This window comes from Chiloscyllium punctatum, chromosome 44 (genome assembly GCF_047496795.1).
Source record: "Chiloscyllium punctatum isolate Juve2018m chromosome 44, sChiPun1.3, whole genome shotgun sequence".
In the NCBI taxonomy this organism is placed as follows: domain Eukaryota; kingdom Metazoa; phylum Chordata; class Chondrichthyes; order Orectolobiformes; family Hemiscylliidae; genus Chiloscyllium; species Chiloscyllium punctatum.
Genome location: NC_092782.1, coordinates 25,695,144 through 25,719,774, shown reverse-complemented (window position 1 = coordinate 25,719,774; position 24,631 = coordinate 25,695,144). Strand labels below are relative to the sequence as shown.

The following is a 24,631-nucleotide window of genomic DNA, read 5'->3' as shown; positions in this document are numbered from 1 at the left end:
CGAGGAAGAGATGTTGTTGGGCCTTTGTAACCAGTGCATCCACATGATGAGTCCAAGAAAGCTTGTTGTGGATGACCACTCTCTGGAGCTTGACACTTTCCACTCGTTCCACCTCTGTGCTGTTGATGTGTAGGGGGCATGAGTAACATTCCGCTGAAAGTCAATAATGAGTTCCTTGGTTTTGCAGGCATTGAGAGCTAGGTTATTCTCAGTGCCCCATTTTTCCAGGTCTGTCGTCTGTTTTGTCGCCATCTGAGATTCGACCGACTATGGTGGTGTCATCAGCGAACTTGCAAATGGTATTTGGTGATGCAGTTATGGGTATATAGCAAGTACAGGTAGGGGGCTGAATACGCACCCCTGGAGGTGCTCCAGTGTTGAGCGTTAGTGAGGATGAAATATTGTGAAAAATTGATGACCTTCACCTTTTTCAATAGTTTGTAGAAATATCTTTTGCAATATAAAGTGGAACTTTTGTTTCATCATGCTGTTTATTTGAGAAATGCATTTTTTTGTGAATGTCTTGTAATGGGTCTTTCTTTTTTCTGCTCTGAACTCGAACAGAACAATGAGAATGAAACCGCGTTGCATTGTGCAGCCCAATACGGACACTCTGATGTGGTCGCCGTCCTCTTGGAGGAGCTGACTGATCCCACTATACGGAACAACAAATTTGAAACCCCCCTCGACTTAGCTGCACTCTATGGCCGCTTGCAGGTGGTCAAGATGTTAATAAATGCGCATCCAAATTTGATGAGCTGCAGTACCAAAAAGCACACTCCTTTACATCTCGCTGCACGCAATGGACACAAGGCTGTGGTCCAGGTTTTGTTGGAGGCTGGCATGGATGTGAACTGTCAGGTGGGTGCAATTGTAGGTAACTGTACACTCATTGTGGAAATCATAGGCAAATAAAATGCAGAAGGGAGCCATTAGTGCTTATTCTAGCTCTTTGCCACTGCCCTTTTCTTTCAGCATAGCTCCTTTCAGCTTTAAATGATGTGAAGATTTTGAACATAAATACTATTCAGCTATATAGTTATACATACATAGAGTCACAGAGTCATAGAGATGCACAAAATGGAAACAGACCCTTTGGTCCAATTCATCCATGCCGACCAGATATCTCAACCTAATCTAGTTCCATTTACCAGTCCTTGCCCCATATCCCCCTAAACCCATCCTATTCATATACCCATCTAGATGCCTTTTAAATGTTGTCATTGTACCAGCCTCCATCTTTTTCTCTAGCAGCTAATTCCATCCACACACTACCCTCTGCGTGAAGACATCGACCTTTAGGTCTCTTTTATATCTTTCCCTTCTCACCCTAAACCTATGCCCTCTAGTTCTGGACTCCCCCACCCCAGGGAAAAGGCTTTCTCTATTTACCCTATCCATGCCTCTCGTGATTTTATAAACCTCTTTAAGGTCAGTATAATGATCGAGTCCTAAAATATGTAGCAATTTCTCTTGATTTTCCTGCTTGCTTTTATAAGTATCCTTCCCATCGTGGAAGGATTGAGGTCATGAACACAGATTTAAGTTAATTAGCAAAAGTAGCATTGGTTACATGGATGAAAAAACAGCACGTGGTTATGGTCTGGAATACTCTACATCAAAATTTGTGGAAATATTCAATTAAGGCATTAAAGAGGAAGTTGTGTTATTATCTGAAAGGAAGAATATGAAAGTGGAATTTTGTATATGCTGTGACAAATATCTTTTAGGTATATGCTTCTGTAGAGCCTGAATTATCTAGTAAGGATACTGTAGTCACCTTTTGGTCTAACTAGAGAAGAGTCTAATAGTTAAAATATTGTTTGAGTGTTGTTGAAGCCTGGCAGTTAACTGTCAATCATCATTTATTAGTGTATTCTCCATTGCCATGCCCTTACCAATCTCACCCCATTTGCCAACTGATCTGCATTCTTCTCTCATGCAATATAAATTATTTTCTTCCTTAACGTTTGCTTCTTATAACATGTCCTGATGAATATTTGGAAGAAAGCTGTGAAAAATGTCTTTTTTTTTCAGCAATACTCAAGTTCTGTAATACTAAAAGATATTTTTAATTGTATTTCTACAACAATCATCATGATATGGTTTACATTCTGAGAGAGACTGTTAGGAGTCTAGCTCCCCAAGAGTGTTAGTTACACTGACCACTAGTCCCCAAATATCATCACAGTAAATGGTGCTGATAGCAATCAATCAGTAGTAACACTTTCAGATCCTCGTACAATACTCCCCCACCCTCCCAAGCTTTTAGCACTACATGATTGTTATTCATTTATTTATGTAATTCTATTGATCATTCTCCCATTTCCTTGGCAAATTTATCAATTCAGACAATCTGGATGTTTCACTTTTCTCCCTCAATATGTTGTCTTTGTGTGTGGAAGAATGTTAGTTGCTCTCTTGGGCAGTCTTCCTGAAGGTTTGAGGTACTCCTCTGTTATCAGATTCTCCATTCAGTTCATCCTGGTCAATAATCCAGGATATCTCAATCATAATGGAATGAAGTTCTTGCATTTCCTCAGATGACCTTATTGGCATTACAAGCAATGTATTATGTCTGTTGGTTTCTGTTTCTGAGGAAAATCATGCCTTTTCTATTTAATCCACAATCAACACTGACTCCTCATCCTAATCTCTGACAAATTCCTCATTTGGTAGCATTTATTGTAATGTGTGGCTTGCTGAGTGTGGTAGGATTCCTCTTTATCATATACTGATTGGTAATCATGATGGTGTAATAGTAGAACTAATTTCTCAGGTTAGTTTGTGAGCTGAGCCTTCAGCTTTCTGTCTATCATGAGACAGTTATAGACTGCTTGCGGTATGGTGGACATAATTAATTAATGCTGTGTCAAAATTGGGATGCCTCTTGAAGATCGGCTTAACCATTCTGATGTCACACTTGGCCTCCCTGTTAATTTGCAGTTTCCAGATTGAGCTTGTAACATAACCGATATCAAAAATTGTCAGTGAAGTGGCTGAAGGTCTTGTTTATGAATTGTGGCCTGTTGTCTGAAACAAGCACATCAGGAAGACTGGGTGCTTTAAATATCATTTGTAATACTCAGATAATTACTTCTTGTAGTTTTTTGCAATTTATTAAGTTTGATCCATCAGGAGAAATAATTGCTGGTGATGAGGTGAGATCCAGCATTAAATACAAGCTGAATCTATCCCAACACATTCCCAAGTCAGGTTGGGGAATATTTTGAGTATTAAAATGACAATTCGAAAGTGGGTCTAGATGAAGTCAGAGAGCCAGTCCAATATAATGGCCAAATTGCCTTTTTCCATGCACTGACCATTCTATGATACTTTATTTTCTGCATTTGATTATAGTCTTTGATATTCCAGTGTAGTTGACATGAGGTGATTTTAATAATTTTGGCCATCTTTTTGTAAATCACACCCAAGTGTTAAACATTGCATCAATTTGACTGGACAGTCCTACTACTTCAGGATTACATATTTTAAATTTAGTTGCGTGCATCAAAGTTTCAAATCAAGTATTTGTCTTTTTTCAATTTCTCAACAATTTCTATGAAGTAAAATATTTAAAGAATTGACCAGCAATATGTCAAAAACAATTTTTCCTTTGGTATTTTTATTGTCTGTCCAAAAATTGAATAAACTGCCACTTTATTGCTACTGTAAAAATAGTGAGGACTCCAAGATACTATTACACGGCTGTCACCTCCAGCCTGTCGAATACAGAATTTCAAAAATGAACCTGGAAATACTTTTTAATACAGTTCCCTGTGATCTATTACTATTTATACTGGAGATTACTTGGTAGGGAAAATGACAACTTAATAAACAAAGGGAATGACTTATGTGAATCGAAACAAATTAACCTCAGAATCTTGTATGGAGTGATTGTCCCCAGCAGCAGTAGCAAAATAAAACAACTATTTTCCAGTTAAATTCCTGGAAATGGTGTGGCAAGAGATTTCCTTTGTTTGACATCATCAATTCCTAATCATTCAAGGAAGCAAGACAGGAAGAACCTTTCTGAAAAGGCGAGGCTTTTGCATCCTGTGCATCCATTTTATACAAAACACAGCACATTGAATGCTGGTAAGAGCTTTCTGTGGTTTAGCTGTCTTCCGTACCAATTATCTCCATAACCACTTAAGTTTGAGAAAGCTGTTGATAATTCTGCTGATATGCATTAAGCTGTGAAGAGACTGAATAACCAAAACCATAAAGAAATGTACTGAACTATAATATACTCTGGGCACCCTCATTTTCAAACTCTGCACAGCTGCTTATTGTGACGACCTTTAAGACCTCAAGACTAGTCAGATCTGTGCAACCAGTTTGGAGATGCCAAAGGAGCAAAAGGTAATGATTTTGATCATATCTAGAATTGGTATATTTCAAGTACAAGCATTACTTCTGCGATAAACACAGAATATTTACGGAACAGTAGCATATGCAAAATGTGCTGAAATCCTAGAATACCACTCAGTGTACTTATTGTGAAGTTCACATGAGGAATGAGACAGATGAATGATGTTAATAACTTGCTGCATTTATATAAACGTTCTATCTTTTATCAGTATCATGTATGTTGAGTGCAGTTATAAAAACCCACATCTGTGCTTTGTAGACAGAGAAGGGGAGTGCCCTGCATGAAGCTGCTTTGTTCGGGAAGCTGGATGTTGTTCGAATTCTACTAGAAGCAGGTAAGATTTATGTAACTCTTTTGTTCATAATTGCTACTAAAGTTTCTTGTTGGCAGTTTTAAACTATAAAATAAACTATTAGTTTTTCTCTTATATAACAGAGATTGAATTTTACAGGCATATATTTAAATTTATTGTAGATATAAGCATTCCGTTTTATTCATTGCCCATGAACTTCTGTTGTTGCATCTTCACATTGAAGTTGTATTTTTCTCATTTGTCACTGATGATGTGTTGGATAGTGCATTAAGCTGAATCTGATGCCCAACTTGGGATAACAGCATTCTTTTCAGGTGCCAATATTACTTAATTCCTGTGAAAAGTCGATGACTGAGGGCAGCACGGTGGCACAGTGGTTAGCACTACTGCCTCACAGCACCAGGGTCCCAGGTTCGATTCCAGCCTCGGATGACTGTCTGTGTGGAGTTTGCACATTCTCCCCGTGTCTGTGTGGGTTTCCTCCCACAGTCCACAGATGTGCAGGTCAGGTGCATAGGCCATCTTAAAATGCCCATAGTGTTAGTCAGAGGGAAATGGGTCTGGGTGGGTTACTCTTCGGAGGGTTGGTGTGGACTGGTTGGGCCGAAGGGCCTGCTTCCAGAGTGTGGGAAATCTAATCTAATCTTTATATAGGTTTATGATCTTGATGAAAGCATGGTGATTTAACCTTTTCATTGCTGATATACATGGTATCGTTCTTAACCCCGATAAGGAATTACTCTTTTGATATAATTGTTTTTAAGTCACACAAAAGTGTGCCAATTCACACTTCTTTGGAAAAATATTTCTCTGAATGAGCCACAACATTGCGTAATACAAAAGTATACACAATACAGCAAGAAAATTAACTTCTGAAAGCGTGTGACATTCAGATACATTTATTAAAAAGGTTCCTCAACTATTGGAGATGCCATACTTTGAACACATACATGAGACATTAGAATTGATAGAATCAAAGTAGACCATTCTGCAAACTTTGGTGAGACACAGTTGAAGAGCACCAGTGCAAAACCTAGTGTCTTTGACTACTCTCAATTTCCAACATCACAACAAAATAGTTCACTTCTTTTCAAAGTGTAAAAGTTAGCGAGACTATGAGTAGGTTCATGACTTATATTTTGAGTTTTGGGATTTGTTGTTAATGAAGTTAATGTTATGTCTCTGTATCAGAAGAGGCAGGAGTGGAATTTAGTGACATCTTCTGATATGTATTGAATTACATTTCTGTATTTATAAATACTCCCATTAAAAAAATGAATTAAAAGTTAAGTTATTATTGTCTTACCAGACCATAGGGCTGCTCTCTCGTTAGAGAGAGAGATGACTGGTGGTGGTTTAACCTAAGGGTCACCATGCCTTGGGCGAGGAAAGAGGTTGAGAAGGAGAGTCTTTCATGGTAACCTCAGCCGGTGTGAGGATTGAACCCATGGCCTTGGTGTCACTCTGGATTGTAAACCAGCCAACCAGCCAACTCAAAATGGTAGATTTTGTCAGTAGTGTTGAACCATTGTCCAAGTTAATTCATTAAAAAATATTAACAAGTTATAGCAGAGAATATTAAATTGTAGCATACAACTATATGTATGAGAAAAGGATCAGACTGAGTGATACATTGAAGAGAGTTAAGGACTGGGGTCAAATCTTTCAACTATCTCCAGTAAGGGTGTACCACTTCTGATTTTTGTTCTGCTGACATTCAAAGGTGGAATATTGCAAGCAGTGATGAGATTCCTGGCACGGATGGTGTTGTCAGTAGTGTGAGCACTCTGAAAATCATAAATAAATTCTCTTCAATTCACTTACTTTCTGTCTGCCTACCTCTCATCCTCTCTTCACTCTGTATGGTGCGTTGCTTGATTCCTGTGATAGTATTGTACAGAAGAACCTGAAGGAAGATCCAGTAGATAAGATTAAAATGAAACTAGAATGAAACTGAGATGGAAATCAGTAATTCATGCTGTTGTAATAGCCCCTAGAATGCATAAAAATATAACAAAACTAATTAATAAGTGTGAAAGATAAATAAATAAAACACCTCTGTTACATAATCAATATCATGAAACTAAAGCCTTTTTACCAGTGGAATTGTCGACAACCATTCAAATTGTTGACAGTGAGGAGGATCGCTCTGAATAAATAAATCCCTGTTTGAATGGGAAATGGATTTTGACAAATGCAAAAAGTAAAGGCATATCCACATTGTGAGAAAGAACTGCAGTATTTGATTTTGCTGAGAAAAAGAGACATGCTGTTGGAGCTTTCTGTCCTGTCCTTAACAAATTGGAGGAGAGAATGCAACATTGCAAGGGGACCAATAATGTACACTGCATGAGAAAAGGCTGTTGATTGGCTGGCAAATTGACTCTGATTGGTCAAGGTGTTGCCGTGAGGAATGCATGGGGAAAGTATTGTCGTCCCCGTTCTTTAATTTAATTCAAAATGACACAATACCTGGCAGAGGAAAACACCCCAGTGTAATGATATATGTAACTCCCAGTATGTGTATATGAGTCACATTATGACACCAGCTGATCATCTTAAATCGGTTGTTAGTTTAATCAGCACACTTGAGATTGTCCAATTGATGGTAACACATTTAATGTTAGGCATTACGCTCTGAGGTTTGCAAGCCTGTTGTAAATAGCTGAACGTTTGGTATAATTTGCCAGTCTTTGGGATGTACAGGCCACATACCTGACCTCACACCAGTCCTTAGAATCTGCCAATTGCATATGGATTTTATCACAGATTAGATATCTTTAGTGGCTCACAAGGGAAGAGTGATGACCATCATCAACCAGGCCATGCTTGGAAAACTCAGAACATAGTGTCTAATATTAGATGGAATTTCACAATTAGATAGCACTTGCTGAAAATCTCCAAGTTCATCAAGAATTACGCTAACAGCCAATTTAAGATTATCAGTCTGGCTCACATGTGACTCACATAGATTTGCTAAAGGTGACATATATTAATACACAAGGACCTATTCTAGGAATTGTGCCTTTTTTTAAAAACTAAAATTGTGCGAGACGAAAATTTACTGGACAAAACTTCTCTGGCGCATCCTCCATGTTGACGTTCAGTCATAGAGTCATACAGCATGGAAACAGACCCTTCGGTCCGACTAGACCATGCAAACCAGATACCCTAACCTAACCTAGTTCCGTTTGCCAGCATTTGGCTCATATCCCTCTAAACCCTTCCTAGTCATATACCCATCCAGAAGCCTTTTAAATGTTGTAATTGTACCAGCCTCCACCACTTCCTCTGACAGCTCAATCCATGCACACATTATCCTCTGTGTGAAAAAGTTACTCCTCGTGCCCTTTTTAAATCTTTGCCCCCTCACCTTAAACCTATGCCCTCTAGTTTTTGACTCCCCCCATCTTAGCAAAAAACATCTTAGCTATTTACTCTATCCATGTCCCTCATGATTTTATAACTTCTATAATGTCACTCCTCAATCTCAGGCCCAACCTTTCTAGCTTCTCCCTATAGCTCAAATCCTTGAGTCCCAGCAACATCCTTGTGAACTTTTCTGCACCCTCTCAAGTTTAACAATATCTTTCCTACAGAAGGATGAACAGAATTGTATACAGTATTCCAAAAGTGACTCACCAATGTCCTGTACAGTCACAACATGACATCCCAACTCCTATAGTCAGTGCACTGACCAATGAAGGCAAGCGTGCCAAACACCACCTGCATCACCTTGTCTACCTGCGACTCCACTTCCAAGGAACTCTGCATCTGCACCTCTGCATCTGTTTATTTGGCAACACTCCCAGGGCCCTACCATTAACTGTATAAAAAAGATTTTAAAAGAACATGAAGGACAGCGTATCTTATGCAGAGATTGGTTCGTGTGTGGAATGAACTGCCAGAGGAATTGATGGATGTGGGTACAATTACATTGATTAAAAGACATTTAGATAAGTACATGAATAGAAAAGGTTTGAAGGGATATGGACCAAACACCAGCAAGTGGGACTAGCTTGGTTTGGGAACATGTTTGGCATGGACTAGTTGAACCGATTGTCTAAGAATGGCCATTACATTTTCTAATTCCTGCTCTGGTTTGCCTTACCAACATGCAGCACCTCACACTTATCTAAATTCAACTCTATTTTGATCAATCAGTCACTTTGCCAACTAATTAACGTCTGTCACTTGAACACTTTGAAATATAATTTTCTTGGAGCTATCTTGATGAGTACAAAGCACAAAGCTTTGACAGCAAGTCTCTTCTTTTTTGAGCAGTTCTCAAATACTGTGTTCCATGAAATGCCTAACGACAGAATTATTTCTGAAAACATCCCCAAATAATGCAAAATGATGAAAAAGAAAGAACATTTCATCCAATGAGAACAGAATAAAAGTTAAACTCAGAAACACATGTCAATAGATCAAAGTAATCCAGTCATTGCATGCTGTGGGCCAGCTGTGACATATGTACTAATTGTCAGTATTTTGTGACAAAAGACAGCACTCCACCCAATGTTCTGGCTAGTTTGAATTTCACAGGAAACTCATCTTCTTCAAAGCATTGATGTCCAGCAATTTGAACCGTAGGACAACAGAAAGGAAATGTGCCAAAGCTAGTCAAATGAGTTTGATACAGGGATAGAATTAACCAACAATATGGCTTCTTTCCTGCACAGACATGACAGAAAAAATCTGAACTAAATTTGTGGCTTTATGAGAGCTGCAGTTTTAAATTTAGTTGAGCCTTAATTTTAACCTGAACTGGCGTTTGCAAGAGGTGAGTCAAACTCCAAAATCATCTCTCTGGTCAAGGCTAGTTGAACACCTGTGTATCAGTTGCACTAAATCATTTGACAGCTAATAGGCAGGCAGGAGTGGAGTTCCGGGTTGCACTACAGTAAGGCTGACTAGCAGCAAGTCCAGCCATAGAGCAGGGCTTTATGGTGAGCCATACAAAGGCAGATGGGAGGGAGCCTGGAAAAGGGACAATGTCAACTTCTCCATTCTAGATTCCCTGCCCTCTGCTTTCACCTTCCAGAAAGCTACAATGACGTCTCACTAACACTGCTGTTTAAAATTGCAGTCAGACCCTGATTGTATTGTTGGATTCAGATTTATAGATTGGAATAAAGCATTTTCAGGTGACTATCCAGTTTTACACATGTACCTGCTCATTGGAAGCTAAGTGGATAGGATTGAAATCATCCTTATATTTACAGTACTAACCCATTAAAGGGCAGGTTTTAAAAACTCTAAAACTAACTGCAGCCACGTGTTATGTCCAAAGAAGGATCATCCGTGGTATTGGGACAGTATGTGTCTCTTAATGTATTGACGGTCTGCAGTCCTGTGTCTGTTTTAATAATGAGTTACAACACAGTTTTTAAAAAAAGTAAGATGTTTATTAAAGATTAGATTGTTTTTATACTCATGCCCATACACCACGATTGTAGATGGATACCCAAAGCTTATTGCACTCAACCCATTCCTGACCTGTCGGTTCTTCGTCTCCCACCTTTAGGCTACAGTTGCATCTCCTTTCCAGCTGCAGGATTCCATAGTGCAATTTTGTAACCTTTCACTCATGTTCAGTCCCCATCAAGCTGTCCCTGGGTCTGCTAAATGTTCTGATCTCAAAGCTGCACGTACTTTGGATGAACAAGTCATAAAAAGAGAATAGACGTTCTAGTTAGGTGAGACAATGATTGCTTAAAATGTATGCTTCGGCCCTCTCGTCAGACATTTTCTCAGTCTTTCACTTTCAGTTTCTTGAATTCCCCTGAAATAAGCCAAAAATTAAACAAAGGAAATGTAATATTTTGTTGTCAAATAGATTTCTTAACTATAACCCAACTTTCGTCTCTAACAGCAGAATGCATCACTTAAGTTTGAACCTTTTTGTCAGTGTTATTCTGAGTTTGGAAGGAAGACAGAGCAAATTTTGAATAATACTGAACCTCGGTGAGATTGCCGTATTTAGGATTTGATCACAATGTACAGCTGTGATGTTTCTTTTCAACCTATTGGTGTACAAATATAGCACTGAGTTTTCTTCTATAATTTTAATAGCATTTTTCAATTTGTTTATAAATTTATAATGAAGGTTGCATCAGGATCATTCAGTGACCAGGAGCAAGTCTTGTATTACAGCAATTAACCTCCACACTAATGTATGACAAGTGACTGTAACAGAGCCTGTTAATAAGTTACACCAGTATCTAGTAGCTGAAACTGTGGTTCAGAGGAACAAGAAATACCAGAGACTATTATTAAACTATTCAAACGTGTAATCATTTCCTTTCCTAATCTAAGAGAATATTGTAAATTTTCCACGCTCAAGGACATCCCATTGTTTTGCAAGTGATGTCATGTAGGCAAGAGTTTGCACAGTGAGATTCCACTACCAGTTATGAGATACAAGAACAGTTAATCTGTTTTTTCATGTCATCAGTTCAGGGATAAACGGATCCAGTGTGCTGTAAAAGCTCATCTGTTCCTCTTGGATAATTGTACTGTTGGATCTTTTGTGTCCTACTGAGGAAATACAGTGTCAGAGTTTAACTTCTGATTTGAAAGGCAACAGCTCCCGGAATGTAGCACTCTGCACAAATTGTCAACTACATTACCTGCTCGACCATGGAGTAGAGCTTGAACGTGATTCGAGCCAAAAGTACTACCAAATAACATTGAATCATCTAAATGTGAATAAAGGCATGCTTGTCGTACAGATGTGCCCATCACTGTCTGGGCTGCCACTAAGTCTTGGACAAAGGTGAATGCGTCAGTGATCCAATTTTACTTTCAAGTATGCAGTACTGTTTGTTTGTAGGCACACCTTTTTAAAAAAAACATTGTGGGTGGCACGGTGGCAAAGTGGTTAGCACTGCTGCCTCACAGCGCCAGAGACCTGGGTTCAATTCTTGTCTCAGGCGACTGACTGTGTGGAGTTTGCACATTCTCCCTGTGTCTGCGTGGGTTTCCTCTGGGTGCTCCGGTTTCCTCCCACAGTCCAAAAAATGTGCAGGTTAGGTGAATTGGCCATGCTAAATTGCCCGTAGAGTTAGCTGAAGGGATTAATGTAGGGGAATGGGTCTGGGTGGGTTGCGCTTCGGAGGGTCGGTGTGGACTTGTTGGGCTAAAGGGCCTATTTCCACACTGTGAGTAATCTAACTCTAATCATGTTTCTTGTTTAAAAAAAAAATCTTATTCGCAAATTTCAGCATAGTCTTTGGTAAAATGGCTTCCTTCTGATTTGTCAAATGTTAGATTCTCACTGCAAAGAATTGAACCCCATTTATTGTATTGAAACACTTTTAGTTATACACAAATGAAAGCTGAATCTCTAGTGAACCATTGAACAAATACTATACTTCCAGAGGTGCCATCTTTTGGATGATATTTTAAACCACTTAGGTGGATATGAAAGTCCCGATTTTGTAGAGGTCACTATTTTGTAGAAGAGCAGGGGAGATATCTCTGGTGTCCTGGCCAATATCTATCCCTTAACAACTTAAAGCAGACGATCTGGTCTTTTTCCCACTGCTACTCATGGGATTTTGCTGTCTGCCAATTTTCTGTTGCACTTCTTACATTACAGTAGTGATTGTATTTCCAAAGTGTTTCAATGGACGTAAAATGCTTTGAGACATCCAGTTGTCATGAAATGCACTGTTTAATGCAAGTTTTTTAAAATCCTTTTTCTATTGAAAGTGTCTGTCATCCTGTCAGAGAAATTATAGAAAAAACAATGTTTTCTGAAATGCCAGAAAATGTGCTGTGCTCAACATAAAAAGGTTCTGAAGGGGAATATTTGCTCAAACCTTTCATGCCTTCAGTAGTTACATCCATTTTCATCACTTTTGATGTCTGTCGCTGCTGTACATTTTTGTTTGCGTGAGGTTTTTCCAAAAAACCAGGAGATATAGAAGCAGAAGGCAGAAATTTGACCCATTGAGCCTGCTCTGTTGTTTGATGAAATCATGACTGACCTGATTATTCTCAAATCCATGTAACCTTCAATTCCATTACTGATTAGAAATCTTATTCTCAGCCTTGAGTGTACTTAATGGCCCAACCTCAATAGCCCTCTGTGATAAAGAATTCCACAAATTCTGAGAGAGTAAATTCTTCCACAACTATGTCATAAGTGGGTGACCCCTTAGTCTGAGTTTATGCCCTCAGGCCATAGAATGTTCCATAAAGGGAAACAATCTCTCATTGACCCTGCCAAGCCCCCTGAGAATCTCCTATGTGTCAATAAGCTCTGCTATCTCATTCTTTTTGATTCAAATGAGTACAAGCCCAATCTACTGAACTTTGCCTTTCAAGAAAATCCCTCCATTAACACTATCAACCTAGTTAATCTTCTGTGGACTGCCTGCAGTGCCTTAGTTGGGCTTTCCGGTAAGTTGGCGGTGCAGTAGGAAGCTCCAACCGGAGCTCATCTGCTCTGCCTATTCTTTTTCTTTTTTTTCTCTCTCTCTTTTCCTCCCCTCTCCTGGCCCTGGACACCTGGCCCCAGCCTCTGAAATGGGGTGGGTGCTCGGCAGCCTGGAGCAAGGGCATCAGCGATTGGTGGCTCGAAATGGGGATGCCCGTGACCAGCAGCTGCGGGCAGAGTGTGGCAGCGACAGCTAGTGGTAAGACCACGTAGAGGCTGGTGTGGAGCGTCCTTGGAGAGAGACTGTGATGTTTGTGCTTTTAACTTGTTGTTTTTCTGATCTATGATTATACTGTGTATAGCTGTAATATAACATTTTGTTTTCTTCATTTCTCTATTCTGTAACTTAGGATTGTACCTCGGTACTTTTGTACTTAAGAGGGCACTGTGTTGGTGACCTTGTTACACTGTAACTGAAGTGCTGTACCTAGGTCCCTGTGTATCTAAGATGATACTGTAAGTGGTGACTTGACAACTTTCATTTGAGAACATGCAACAATAAAGCTAATTCATTCACTCGTTAAGATGAATGATAATTCACAGTATTCTAGGTACACTGAACAGAAGCAGAAATTTCTGGAGAAACTCAGTGGGTCTGGTAACATCTGTGGTCCTGGAAGAGGCACAGCAGGTCAGGCATCATCTGAGTAGCAAGAGAGTTGATGTTTCTGGTATAACCCTCCCCAGTCCTGATAAAGGGTTATATCCAAGACGTCGACTGTCTTGCTGCTCAGATGCTACCTGACCTGCTGTGCCTTTTCCAGCACCACAGTTTATCAACCCTGACTCCTTAGCATCTGTGGAGAGACAATTGAGTTAATATTTTGAATCCAGTGATTCTCCCTCAGAATGGTTTGACTGGTGTCTTGTATAGTTCAGCACGATCTTCCTATTTTTATGCTTCATTCCTTTTAAAATAAAGGCCAACATTATATTTAGTTCCTCTATTACCGTCTGAACTTGGAGGCTAACTTCCTGCAAAAGTGTATAATCCCACATTTCCCCATTTCCTATTCCTTCTGTCAAGTATTTTTGTTCAGCCGACCTGCCTATATCTGTCTGTGTAATCCTCACTACCTGGTTTGTCATTTATTTTGATGTCATGCACAAATTTGACAACAGTACATTCATTTCTGCTAGCCAAGTTATTGATATGTATTGTAAATTCTTCTGTCCCTTGCACTGATCCCTGTGTCAGTCCACTAGTTACAGGTTGCTATCCTGAAAATGATACCCTTATCCCAACACGCTCTTCTATTAGTTAGCCAATCCTCTGTCCATGCTCATCTATTATCCCCTGTAGCCTGGGCTGTATGTTTACTCAGTAGCATTAAGTCTGCTACATTAATGAAAGCCATTTTGAAATCCAAATATGTAAAATCTATTTAGCTCCCCTTGATCCTGTTTTTTTACCTCCTCGAAGAACTCTGACAAGTTTGTCAGGCATGATTTCACCTTCATGAAGCCCCAGCTTGATTACACTGCCTTATAGGATTATTGGAAGATAACAACCATTATCTATCTTGTATCCATTATTTCTATAGTTACATGCTTTAAAATCCACAGTTACAATGCATCCAAGTCTATGGGATTTACCAGCCTTTAGCCCCAGTAGATTTCCCAGCATTCTTTCTTTCTTTAGTAATAGTCACTGTGTTTATTTGCCTCCCTTCCTTTAGCCCTTTGATGGTTAAGTATTTTTGAACATCTGTTAGTACCTTCTGCTGTGAAGTCTGATGCAAAGTACTTCTTCAACTCCTCAGCCCTTTTCTGATTCCCTGTTGTTACCTTCCAGGCCTCTCATTCTGTAAGGGGCCTATGTTCACTTTGGCACCTCGATCCCTTTTTATATTTTTAAAAAGCTCTTACTGTCACTTTTTATATTACTTGCTGCTTTGCCCTGAAGACTAGTACTCTATGTAGAATCTATAACATTCTGAAAAATCTTGTTTTAAGAATACAAAGACTTAACATTGTCCTCTTTAATTATTGTGTCATGTCGTACAATTGCAGAATTATTTTTTCAGGTTTTGTTATGATGTTTGTCAAATTCTATTGAACTCCTCACTCATAAAGACCCAAGCCCATCTCGTGGTTGTGATGTGGGAGCTGGAATGTTGAGGTTTTCTATCACCCCTGTGATTGCTGCTTTGGAGTATTCACAGAACATCCTATAAGATCATGTGATAAAGAAGCAGAATTAGGCCATTTAGGTCATAAAGGCCACTCTGTCATTCAATCATGATTTGCTTCTTAAACCTGTACTCCTATCTTCTTCCCTTGATTCCCTTATTGATTAAGAACACTTAATGACTTGACCTCCACAGCCTTCTATGGCAATGAGTTTCACAGATTTACCACCTTCTGGCTGAAGACACTCCTTTGTGTCTCAATTCTAAATGGTCATTCCTTCACTCTGAGGCTGTGCCCTCGGGTCCTGGTTTCTCCTACTAGTGGGAAACATCTTCTCTATATCCACTCTATCCAGGCCCCTCAGTGTTCTGTAAGTTTCATTCAGATCCCCTCCCATCCTACGAAACTCCATCGAGTACAGACCACTCTTCTTATGATAAGCGCTTTATCTCCAGGATTCTCCTTGTAAACCAAGGCCAGTCTATCTTCCTTCAGTACGAGGTCTAAAACTGCTCTCAATATTCTAAATGCATTCTTATACAGTGTCAGCCGTAAATCCCTGCTCTTGTATTCTAGCGCTCTTGAAATGAATGCTAACATTTCCCATCCAAACTGTTAACTGAACCTTAAGAGAATCCTGAACTAGGACTGCCAAGTACTTTGTGCTTCAAATTTCTGAATCCTTTCCCTGTTTAGAAAATAGTGCACACCTATATTCTTCCTATCAAAGTGCATAACCTCAGAGTTTTCCATTGTATTCCATCTGCCACCTCTTTGCCTACTTTCCTAGCCTGTACAAATCATTCTGCAGCCTCTCCGCTTCCTCAATTATACCTGTCCCCTTAGTGATCTCTGTAGGCTGAAAATCTAGCAAACTTGCCCTTAATTCCTTTGTCTAAATTGTTAACATATTATGGTTGTGTTCCCAACATGGACCTCTGCGGAACTCCATCAGCAGCCATCCTGAAAAAGACCCTTTATCCCCACTCTCTGCCTTCTGCCCATCAGCCTCGCCACTAACACCATGGGTTCTTATCTTATTTAGCAGCCTCCTGTATGGCACCTTGTCAAAGGCCTTCTGGAAATCCAAACAGATAATGACCACTGGTTCTCCTTTGTCTATCTTACTCATTACTACTTCAAAGAATTCAAACACGTTTTTCAGGCATGGCCTCCCCTTGAAGCTATGCTGACTCAGGCCTATTTTACCATGCACTTCCAAGTACGACACAATCACGCCCTTAATAATGGACTCTTAAAAATCTTATCAACAACCAAATAACCAGCCTATAGTTTCCTATCTCCTTCCTTCCTCCCTCCTTTCTTAAACAGGGGTGTTACATTAGCCATTGTCAAGTCCTCTGAAAGATTGAGACCAAAGTCTCTATAATCTCCTCAGCTATCATTTTCAGAATTCTGAGGCGTAGTCCATCTGGATAGGGTGATTTATGCACTTTCAAACCTTTTTAGCTTTGTCTTCACCTTCTCCTTAGTGTTTGCGACTACACTCACCTCTGCTTCCTGACGATCTTGAAGTTCTGATATTCTGTTGGTGCCTTCCACTGTGAAAACTGACGCAAAGTACCAATTCAACTCCTCCTTCATTTCTTTCTTTCCCATTAATACATCTACAGCCTCATTTTCCGGCAGTCCAGTGTCTACTCTTGCTGATCTCTTAGTTTTTAGATATCTAAAAAGATCTCTTCTAATCTTATTTTATATTACTTGCTAGCTTACCTTCATAGGTGTTTGTTTCCCCCTTTATTGCTTTTTTTAGTTGTCCTCTGATGGTTTTTAAATCCTAATTCTTTGGCTTCAAATTTATCTTCAACATATTGTATGCCTTTTTTTTTGCTTTTCTGCTGTTTCTGACTTCCTTTGTCAGCCATAATTGCCTCATCCTCCCTTTGGGATGTTTCTTCTTCCTTACGGTGGACTTTTGCTGATTCTCCTTGAATTATCCCAGAAACTCCTGCCATTGCTGCTCCACCATTCTCCCTACTAAACTTTCTTTACAGTCAACTCTGGCTAGCTCCTCCCTCATGCCTTTGTAGATAGTTTTGCTCAATTGTGATGCCATTACATCTGATTCAAACCTCTCCCTCTCAAACTGCAAGATGAATTCTATCATCTTTTGGTCACTGTCTCTAAGGGATCCTTCAGCTTAAGCTCCACAATCAAGTCTGTTCCATTACACGTCACCAGATCTAAAATTGCCTGTTCCTAGTGGCCTCTACCACAAACTGCTTAAAAAACTACCTTGTCGACATTCCACCAATTTCTTTGCTTGGGATTTGCGACCAACCTGATTTTCCCAGTCCACCTGTATTTTGACGTCCCCCATGATTATTGTAATAATGCCTTTCTTACATGCTTTTTCTATCTCATGATTTATTTGCTGCCTCACATCCTGACAATTGCTCAGGAATCTGCATGCAATTCCCATCAGCATTTTTTTTCACTTGTGGCTGTTCCACTCTACCCTTTCAAATTCTACACCTTCTGACTCTATAGCATTTCTTGCTATCAATTTCATTTCATTTTTTACTAACAAGGCAACTACACCATTACTGTTCATCTTCTTGTACTTTGGATAGGACACATATCCTTGGATATTTAGTTCCTAGCCTTGAACCCCTTGTAGCCATGTCTCTATGATACCCACAATATTGTACCCAGCAATTTCAATCTGCACTACAAGTTCATTTACATTGTTTTGTATACTGTGTCCATTGAAGACACCCTCAATCCTGCCCCCTTTTTCATTGTTGTCCCTTTATCTGCTGTGCCTAAAGTTAGAATCCTGACTATTTACATACTCTCTGCCCTATTACTTGTTCTGGAAGCTTTCGTAACCTTGCTGAGCCCTACCTCCCTTTAACTATGTCACAAGCTTGAGTCACAGACTGCAACAGCAGGATCCTGGGCTAACCTAGACTTGCCTGACGTTCTGAAGTTCCAGCTAGATACAGAAGAGCAATGACAGTGATGCTGACAGTTTCTCTTCTTCCCACTATCAGTCCCTATCTTTCACAAAATCCTTTAAGTCTTCAGAGAATTTTGCATGTGACTCATGTCCCAATAAAGGAAATGGACATATGTACAAATAACATTGATTTTAAACAGAAAATGACATCCACTATGGAGGGACAGAAACTGAGATTCTTATTGGAAGCTTATAAAGCCTGAGGAAGGCTCAAGGGAGTGAGCTGAGAATTCTTGGAACAGTTTGTACTCTGAGGGAAATGAAGTGGAAAGCCAGTATATAAACATATCATAAAATGAGTCTATAGTAAATTTTAAAAGCTGGAATTCTGTTGCTGACAACACTTTGTCAGGAAAGGAATGCAGTTTGCTATTCAGGGATGTTTGACTTAGCAGTTCCTCATAACTTAAGCCATAGCTAATGTCACTTTGAGTTATGGTAGAGGTCACAATGGCATTCTAAAGTTAATATCATCCTCAGAAAATCTATTAACCAGTTTATAATAAAGTGTTGCATGTCAGAAAACACTCAAACAAAATGCTGTATAATACTGGTTGATGGTTGCTAGTAGTTTATGGTTCTTGGATAAAGCAGTAAGATAAAGTTGATGATAAATCATTTCAATTTAGCTCATTACTTTATACCATAATTATCTTCTAGAGGTATGTCAAAATTTATCATAGTGGATATGAGGAAATTAATAATATTACTTCAATAATTTCCTCCTCACAGGGCAATGTTACAGTTGTAGCCCATGAAACTGAAAAATTATATAAGCAAAACATCTATTTTCAAGCCTTAATGTAACACCTTAAAATATATTCACCATTTAGGTCTTGGAAACTAAGTGTCGAGTTTTATGTTTAGTTTTGCAGTCATGGAAACAGAAACACTTGGAGCAACAGTAGGCCATTTGGCCCCTTAAGCCTGCTCTGCTATTGGATTATACAATGGCTGGTCTGATTGTGGCCCTGATTCCACTTTCCATTCATCCCTCACCAACCCCTGGCTCCTTCATTGCCTGAAAACTTACTCAACGCAGCATTAAATATATACAGTTGGCCAGCCTTCCTGCTTCAGGCAGAAGAGAATTCCAGAGGTTAAAGACTGTCTGAGAGAGAAAAAGTTCTCTTCATCTCCAACTTACATAGGAGATTTCTAATTTGTAAACCAAGTCCCTCCGTTGTAAGCTGCTCCAGAAGGGGAAATATTTCTTCAATATTGTCTTCACTGGTGTCATTGTGTTTTCCACCCAAACTGGCTTGAGATGGTGGTGCTAAACCACTTGTTGAACTGCTGCAGTTCATCAGCTGGGAGTACGGCCACAATGCTGTTTAGAAGCCTGTTCCAGGGTTGCAAGCTCATGACAGTGAAGGAACAGGAATGTAGAGGAGAAGTTAAAGGTGGTGATCTGCATCTGATGTTTTGCCCTTCTTGCTGGTGGTTCTGAGTTTGGTAGGCACTTTCCAAGTAACCATGGTGAGCTTCCCCAGTATGATTTGTATATTTGCATTGGTGGATGGGGTGCTGATCAAGTAGGCCTGGATAGAGTCAAGCTTCTTGAATGTTGTTGGAGCTGCACTCACCCATGTAAATGGAGAGCATTCCTGACTCTACGTTTGTGGCAAATCTTTGGGGAGTTGGAAGATCATGTCACATGCTAGTATTTCACCTCTAAAACCTGGGGTTAAATCAAGGTTAACATTACATGTAAAGCTTTTCTTCTCTCTTCTATATTTAAAGATTGAAATGAACCTGAGTGGGCTGTAACTAGTTGAGTAATTTCTCGTCCTTTCTTAGTAAAACTGTAACGGTAGACTTCAGAAGTGGCACCTGAGTAGATTTATGGGATTTTTCTTAAAGCAAGACACAGCACATTTTGCAGAGGCATTAGTCACATATTTACTCTTTTACTAGCGCAAGAAAGACCCAGCAAAGGCCAGTTTTCGGGACTGCTACCTTGCACTGCAAGAACATCTGGTATGATTTTGTGTCAAGCCATTTTTCCAGTTTTAGGTTTGAGTGCACGGAGGAGACATGGGGCTGATTGCATGGAAATCATGTACTGCCTTGAGAAGATCAGGAGGCAAACCTACTTTTGTTTTACGTTCCAGGCAAGACGGCTTCCCCACCCACACCCCCACCTTCAGTGTTCCCAAGGGCTGGCGCTGGCTTGTGATCAAGGTGTCTTACATTCTGTTACCACACAGAACCAAGCCACGTGTTATTGCTGACAAGACATGTTACCTGCTGATGATCTTTACAAAATGGGTGAAATTCATGTGGAGGCACAGCGATTACTAGAAATTGGGGCAGCATATAATAATGCACTCAGGAGCCAATTCAGGCTAACTCCAGACCTACTGGTTGCGGGCTATCTTATTTTTATTTAACGCTGTAAATGAGAAAGGGAATTTCCTCATTCAACGTTCTTGGGCAAAATTTGTTTTAGAGTGAGGTTGATAAACTAAGTACAATTTATTTTCATAAATTGAACAATTATCCTCTCAGGATTGTCTCCTATTTTTCAATTAAGAATGTAAATTAATCAGGAGGTTTCTAAGAATGCTCGCTGATTAAATGAGAAACCATTGCTGCAAGCTTAAAAAAAAATCAATAACACTTGGGAAACAATAATGCACTGGAGAGAACCAAGATCTTTACAACGGTAGAAATAATAACTTCTCAGAAGGCGATCTGTCATACAATCTGCTATCATCGACCATAAGGTCAGAATGTGAACTCTTAGGTAAGTTTTCAAAATAAATTGTAATACTGTTGCATTTATTCTTGCTATAAACAATTGACCAAGATTAGGTGTGTGGACTCTGTTGTGCAGCTTGGTAAGGTATGAATGAGGTTTGAAGATTGGTCTCTGACACCAAAGGGCTGATTCTGTGATGTGCTGGAAATAGAACTTTGCAAAATTATTATTGTGATCTGCTCATAAGATTTTTAAGTATAATCAGTGGCAATTTGGCTTTATGAATATGTATGCCATTTATTTCACAAGGATTCGGTTCTCTCAATGGCTGAATGCATACATAGTGCATACTTCAGCAACAAAAATCAGGAGCACAATGTGTTCGACTATTGGGCTATTAAACTAGCCATGATTGAATCAATAGGAAGTTGAACATAGACCAAGTTTCCCATTCCTGATGGCTCTGTGACATTGTCTTGTCATGTTGTAAACACCAGAATGTTTTCAGACAAAACCGTTGTCAGGTGGTATTCAGCTGAAAACTCAACAGCTACCTCGTGACTGAGTGCTTAGAATTGTAGGCCACAGAATACAGAATGAGAAAACCCTTCTTTTTGCAACTGTCATTACTCTGCACCTCTGCCTTATCCTGGTAATGTTCTTCCATCTTTTTTTCTTGAAAGCATTGAGTCCTTAGACAAGTAAAATTCCACAGCCCCTCATTCCTTCTCAGTCATTCTCCAAATGCTTGCATTTCATGAATGAGCTCACACTGTCATTGGCAATAGGCCATCTTCTAAGTAATTTTGTGTTAATAAAATGCTAATAAAATTATTTTTATAGTCAAGTTTTTATTGCCTGATATAATTGTCAGAGTTAATTTGAGCAGAATGTAACACCTATGTGCTGTATAGGATACAAAGCTTGGGTTTTATTTAATGTTACCATTACATAATTTAATTCCACTAAATTATTGATGTTGAATATGCAGCGAGAAATTTATTGTCCCAGATTTTAAAATTGTAATGACAGCAAAACTGTCAGTGTTCATTGTCATTAATCTGCGAGACTGATGTAAAGCACTGGCAGATTCCAGAACTTGCTCTCAGCAGTCCCTGTTCTTTAACTGAATGTATTGTTTAAAGCCCTATATGTTGAGATTATCTTGAAAGTTTAACTGCTGAATAAGTAATAATTGCTGGTGAAACACCTCCTTGGCTTTGGAATTGTTTTATTGGTGAAATGTTCTTTTTTTTCACTCCATGACGAAAATCCCACATTTCAAATAATAAAAAATATTTTTATGTTTGTATACTTTATTTCAAATCCTACCTTAATCCCATTTTTATGTCCCACTTTTTTTTGCTTTCTATAAAATTATAAATAACATAGGACAAAAAGTTCTTTGTTATTACCTGGCTTGCTGTCTGTAAGCATTCTTCAGGATAATAGATTGTTTAGTTTGTTGTTTTATTCCAGAGATGCCCTGTATCAACAGTTTTAAAATCCATACCACCAAAGCATGCTAGATCTCTGTGAGCAGTGTCTTTAAGGTCAATGGCACACATGGTCGCTTCAATGTTGCCTTCAAATTTGGGCCATTCTCTTCTTGCATTGCCTGAATAAAATTGTTTTCAATAATTTGTTCAAAGACTTTGTGCTGCTGTGAAGTTACTAACTGCATTATGTGTAACAATGAAGATTAGCAGTACACAGCAGCAGACTTAAGAAACCTCAAAGATAACAAAGACATCTGACCCTTTAAAATTATTTGCGCGTACCTTAACTCAGCCATGTTAACATGCAACTGTTTGTAACTATCTCTAAATGTATGTTTTGATTCTGGTCCTTGTATTTCTGTATAATTCTAACTGTGTAATGTTTATTCCAGGAATTGATGCAAGTATTAAGGACACCCAGGAATGGACTGCGTTAGACATTCTGAAAGATCACCCATCCCAGAAATCACAGCAAATCACTGCTCTCATACAAGGTAACATGATCTTGTACCATAAAGGAAATTAGATCACGATGAGATCATGGCATCACACTCCTACAGTAAAAAGAAAGTTGTCACCTTTAAATATTGGTTTGAGAATTCAACCTTGCATTCAATATCATAAAATAGAGTCACATATAACTAAAACAAATTTAATTTCACTAGAAACTAGTCAACCATCTATTTTTAAGTGTAAGAATAAGATATTCTCCTCTTAAAATGCAATTGCCAACAGCCCCACTGTACATTTAAAGTGATGGATAATGTGGTACTGAAAAACTAACTTCAATAGGGAACAGCACATCGCTGTTCTCATCCTCCATTTTTGCAAACAGTGCACGAATGATAATGAGCTAAGAATTGTTTTAGAGCATCACAGTTCAATCCAGGGCTGATATTATAAATACATATTTCAAGATGAGGTAATTGGACAACTTGGCCAGTCTTGCCCCTTTAAACATCTGAGAACAATATGGTAAAGAACAGTTAGAACACTCTCATGATATTAGAGTCGACTCAACTTGGAATATATCTTTGAAATGGCACCTTTGGATGCTTGCACAATCCCCATCGTTTATACTGAGAGCATTTGTCATATTGCCAAACTCTTTGACCCAACAGAGTGTGCCATGACATGTATATACAATTTTGCCTCGAAAGTCACCCGTCACTTTTTGTGTAATTTAATGACCACCACTGTGTTTATGAATGCCTTTAAGAACAGCATTTAACTGAGAGATTATTCACAGAAGGAGAATTGTTTGTTGAGCCCTAGTTCGTCTGTGACTTTCAAGTTTGCAAAAGAATGGACAAATACACTTTCCTTTGGCAATAGTCATCAAAACAAGTACTGCAGGACAAATGGCAGTGGAGGGGCATGGGTGGAAGGTGACCCCAAACAGCTGTTTGAGCTGTCTGAGGAATCCAACTCACTTAATACAGTTTAGTTAATGCCTTTCGAATAGACATGTTTGTGTTGTCAAATACTTGGCCATATTTGCTGGATTTAGGAACTATCTGAAATAACTCAACTGGTGTAAGCAGTGGGGATTGTGTACAAACACTGAACCTAGCTGGATGGAATTTCTGTCTTTCTACTTTAACAAAGTGTGACTCTACTTTAAACAGGATAACTCTTCTGTTGAAATAGCATGAAGCAAATGCCAGGTGCATGCAGTAAATGCTCATGCGTTAGTATCTAGGCTGGATATTTTTCCCGCAAACACTCATTTCAAATGCAGCCTGCAACTTATAGGGACTCCATTCACCCTCCATGCCCCATCCACCTCCACCAAAGTGGAAAGAAAAATAAAATGATAGAGCAGTAAACGAAGAGTTTAAAGGAGAGTGAACATACAAGTACAAGAAGGGGCAGAGAAAAAAGCACCAAGACTAGACTACCAAGAAGAGAAAGCACATCTTCTCTGACTAACCATTTACAATATCAAAGGAGGTGTAAACAAATCAAAAACAATTCCCCTTTCATGATTCCTCTTCTCTTCACACTGTCCAAGTTCAAGAACATGCTAAAATAATTCTCAGCACAAAATTAAGTGTTAATTAGAACCCAATTTGCAGAAGCTCATCAGGCTAATATGTGAGTACTGCACTGAAGGAACTGTTCTTTCTTGTTATTCAGTCGTTCTACTAAGCACAAAAGCATAAAAAATAA

General features: G+C 39.1%; 1 protein-coding gene across 14 annotated transcripts in view; it reads left to right on the top strand.

Moving 5' to 3' along the window:
- Positions 1-24,631, top strand: part of anks1b (ankyrin repeat and sterile alpha motif domain containing 1B) — an 810,941-nt gene that overhangs the window by 364,852 nt on the left and 421,458 nt on the right. For 13 of the 14 annotated variants that reach the window (XM_072562474.1, XM_072562483.1, XM_072562481.1 and 10 more), the window contains 3 exons: positions 565-861; positions 4,634-4,709; positions 22,852-22,953. In XM_072562474.1, coding sequence (XP_072418575.1) covers positions 565-861; positions 4,634-4,709; positions 22,852-22,953 — 475 coding nt within the window. Of the gene's footprint in view, positions 1-564; positions 862-4,122; positions 4,366-4,633; positions 4,710-22,851; positions 22,954-24,631 lie in introns of those variants that run through there. The other variant, XM_072562484.1, reaches the window with a different exon arrangement.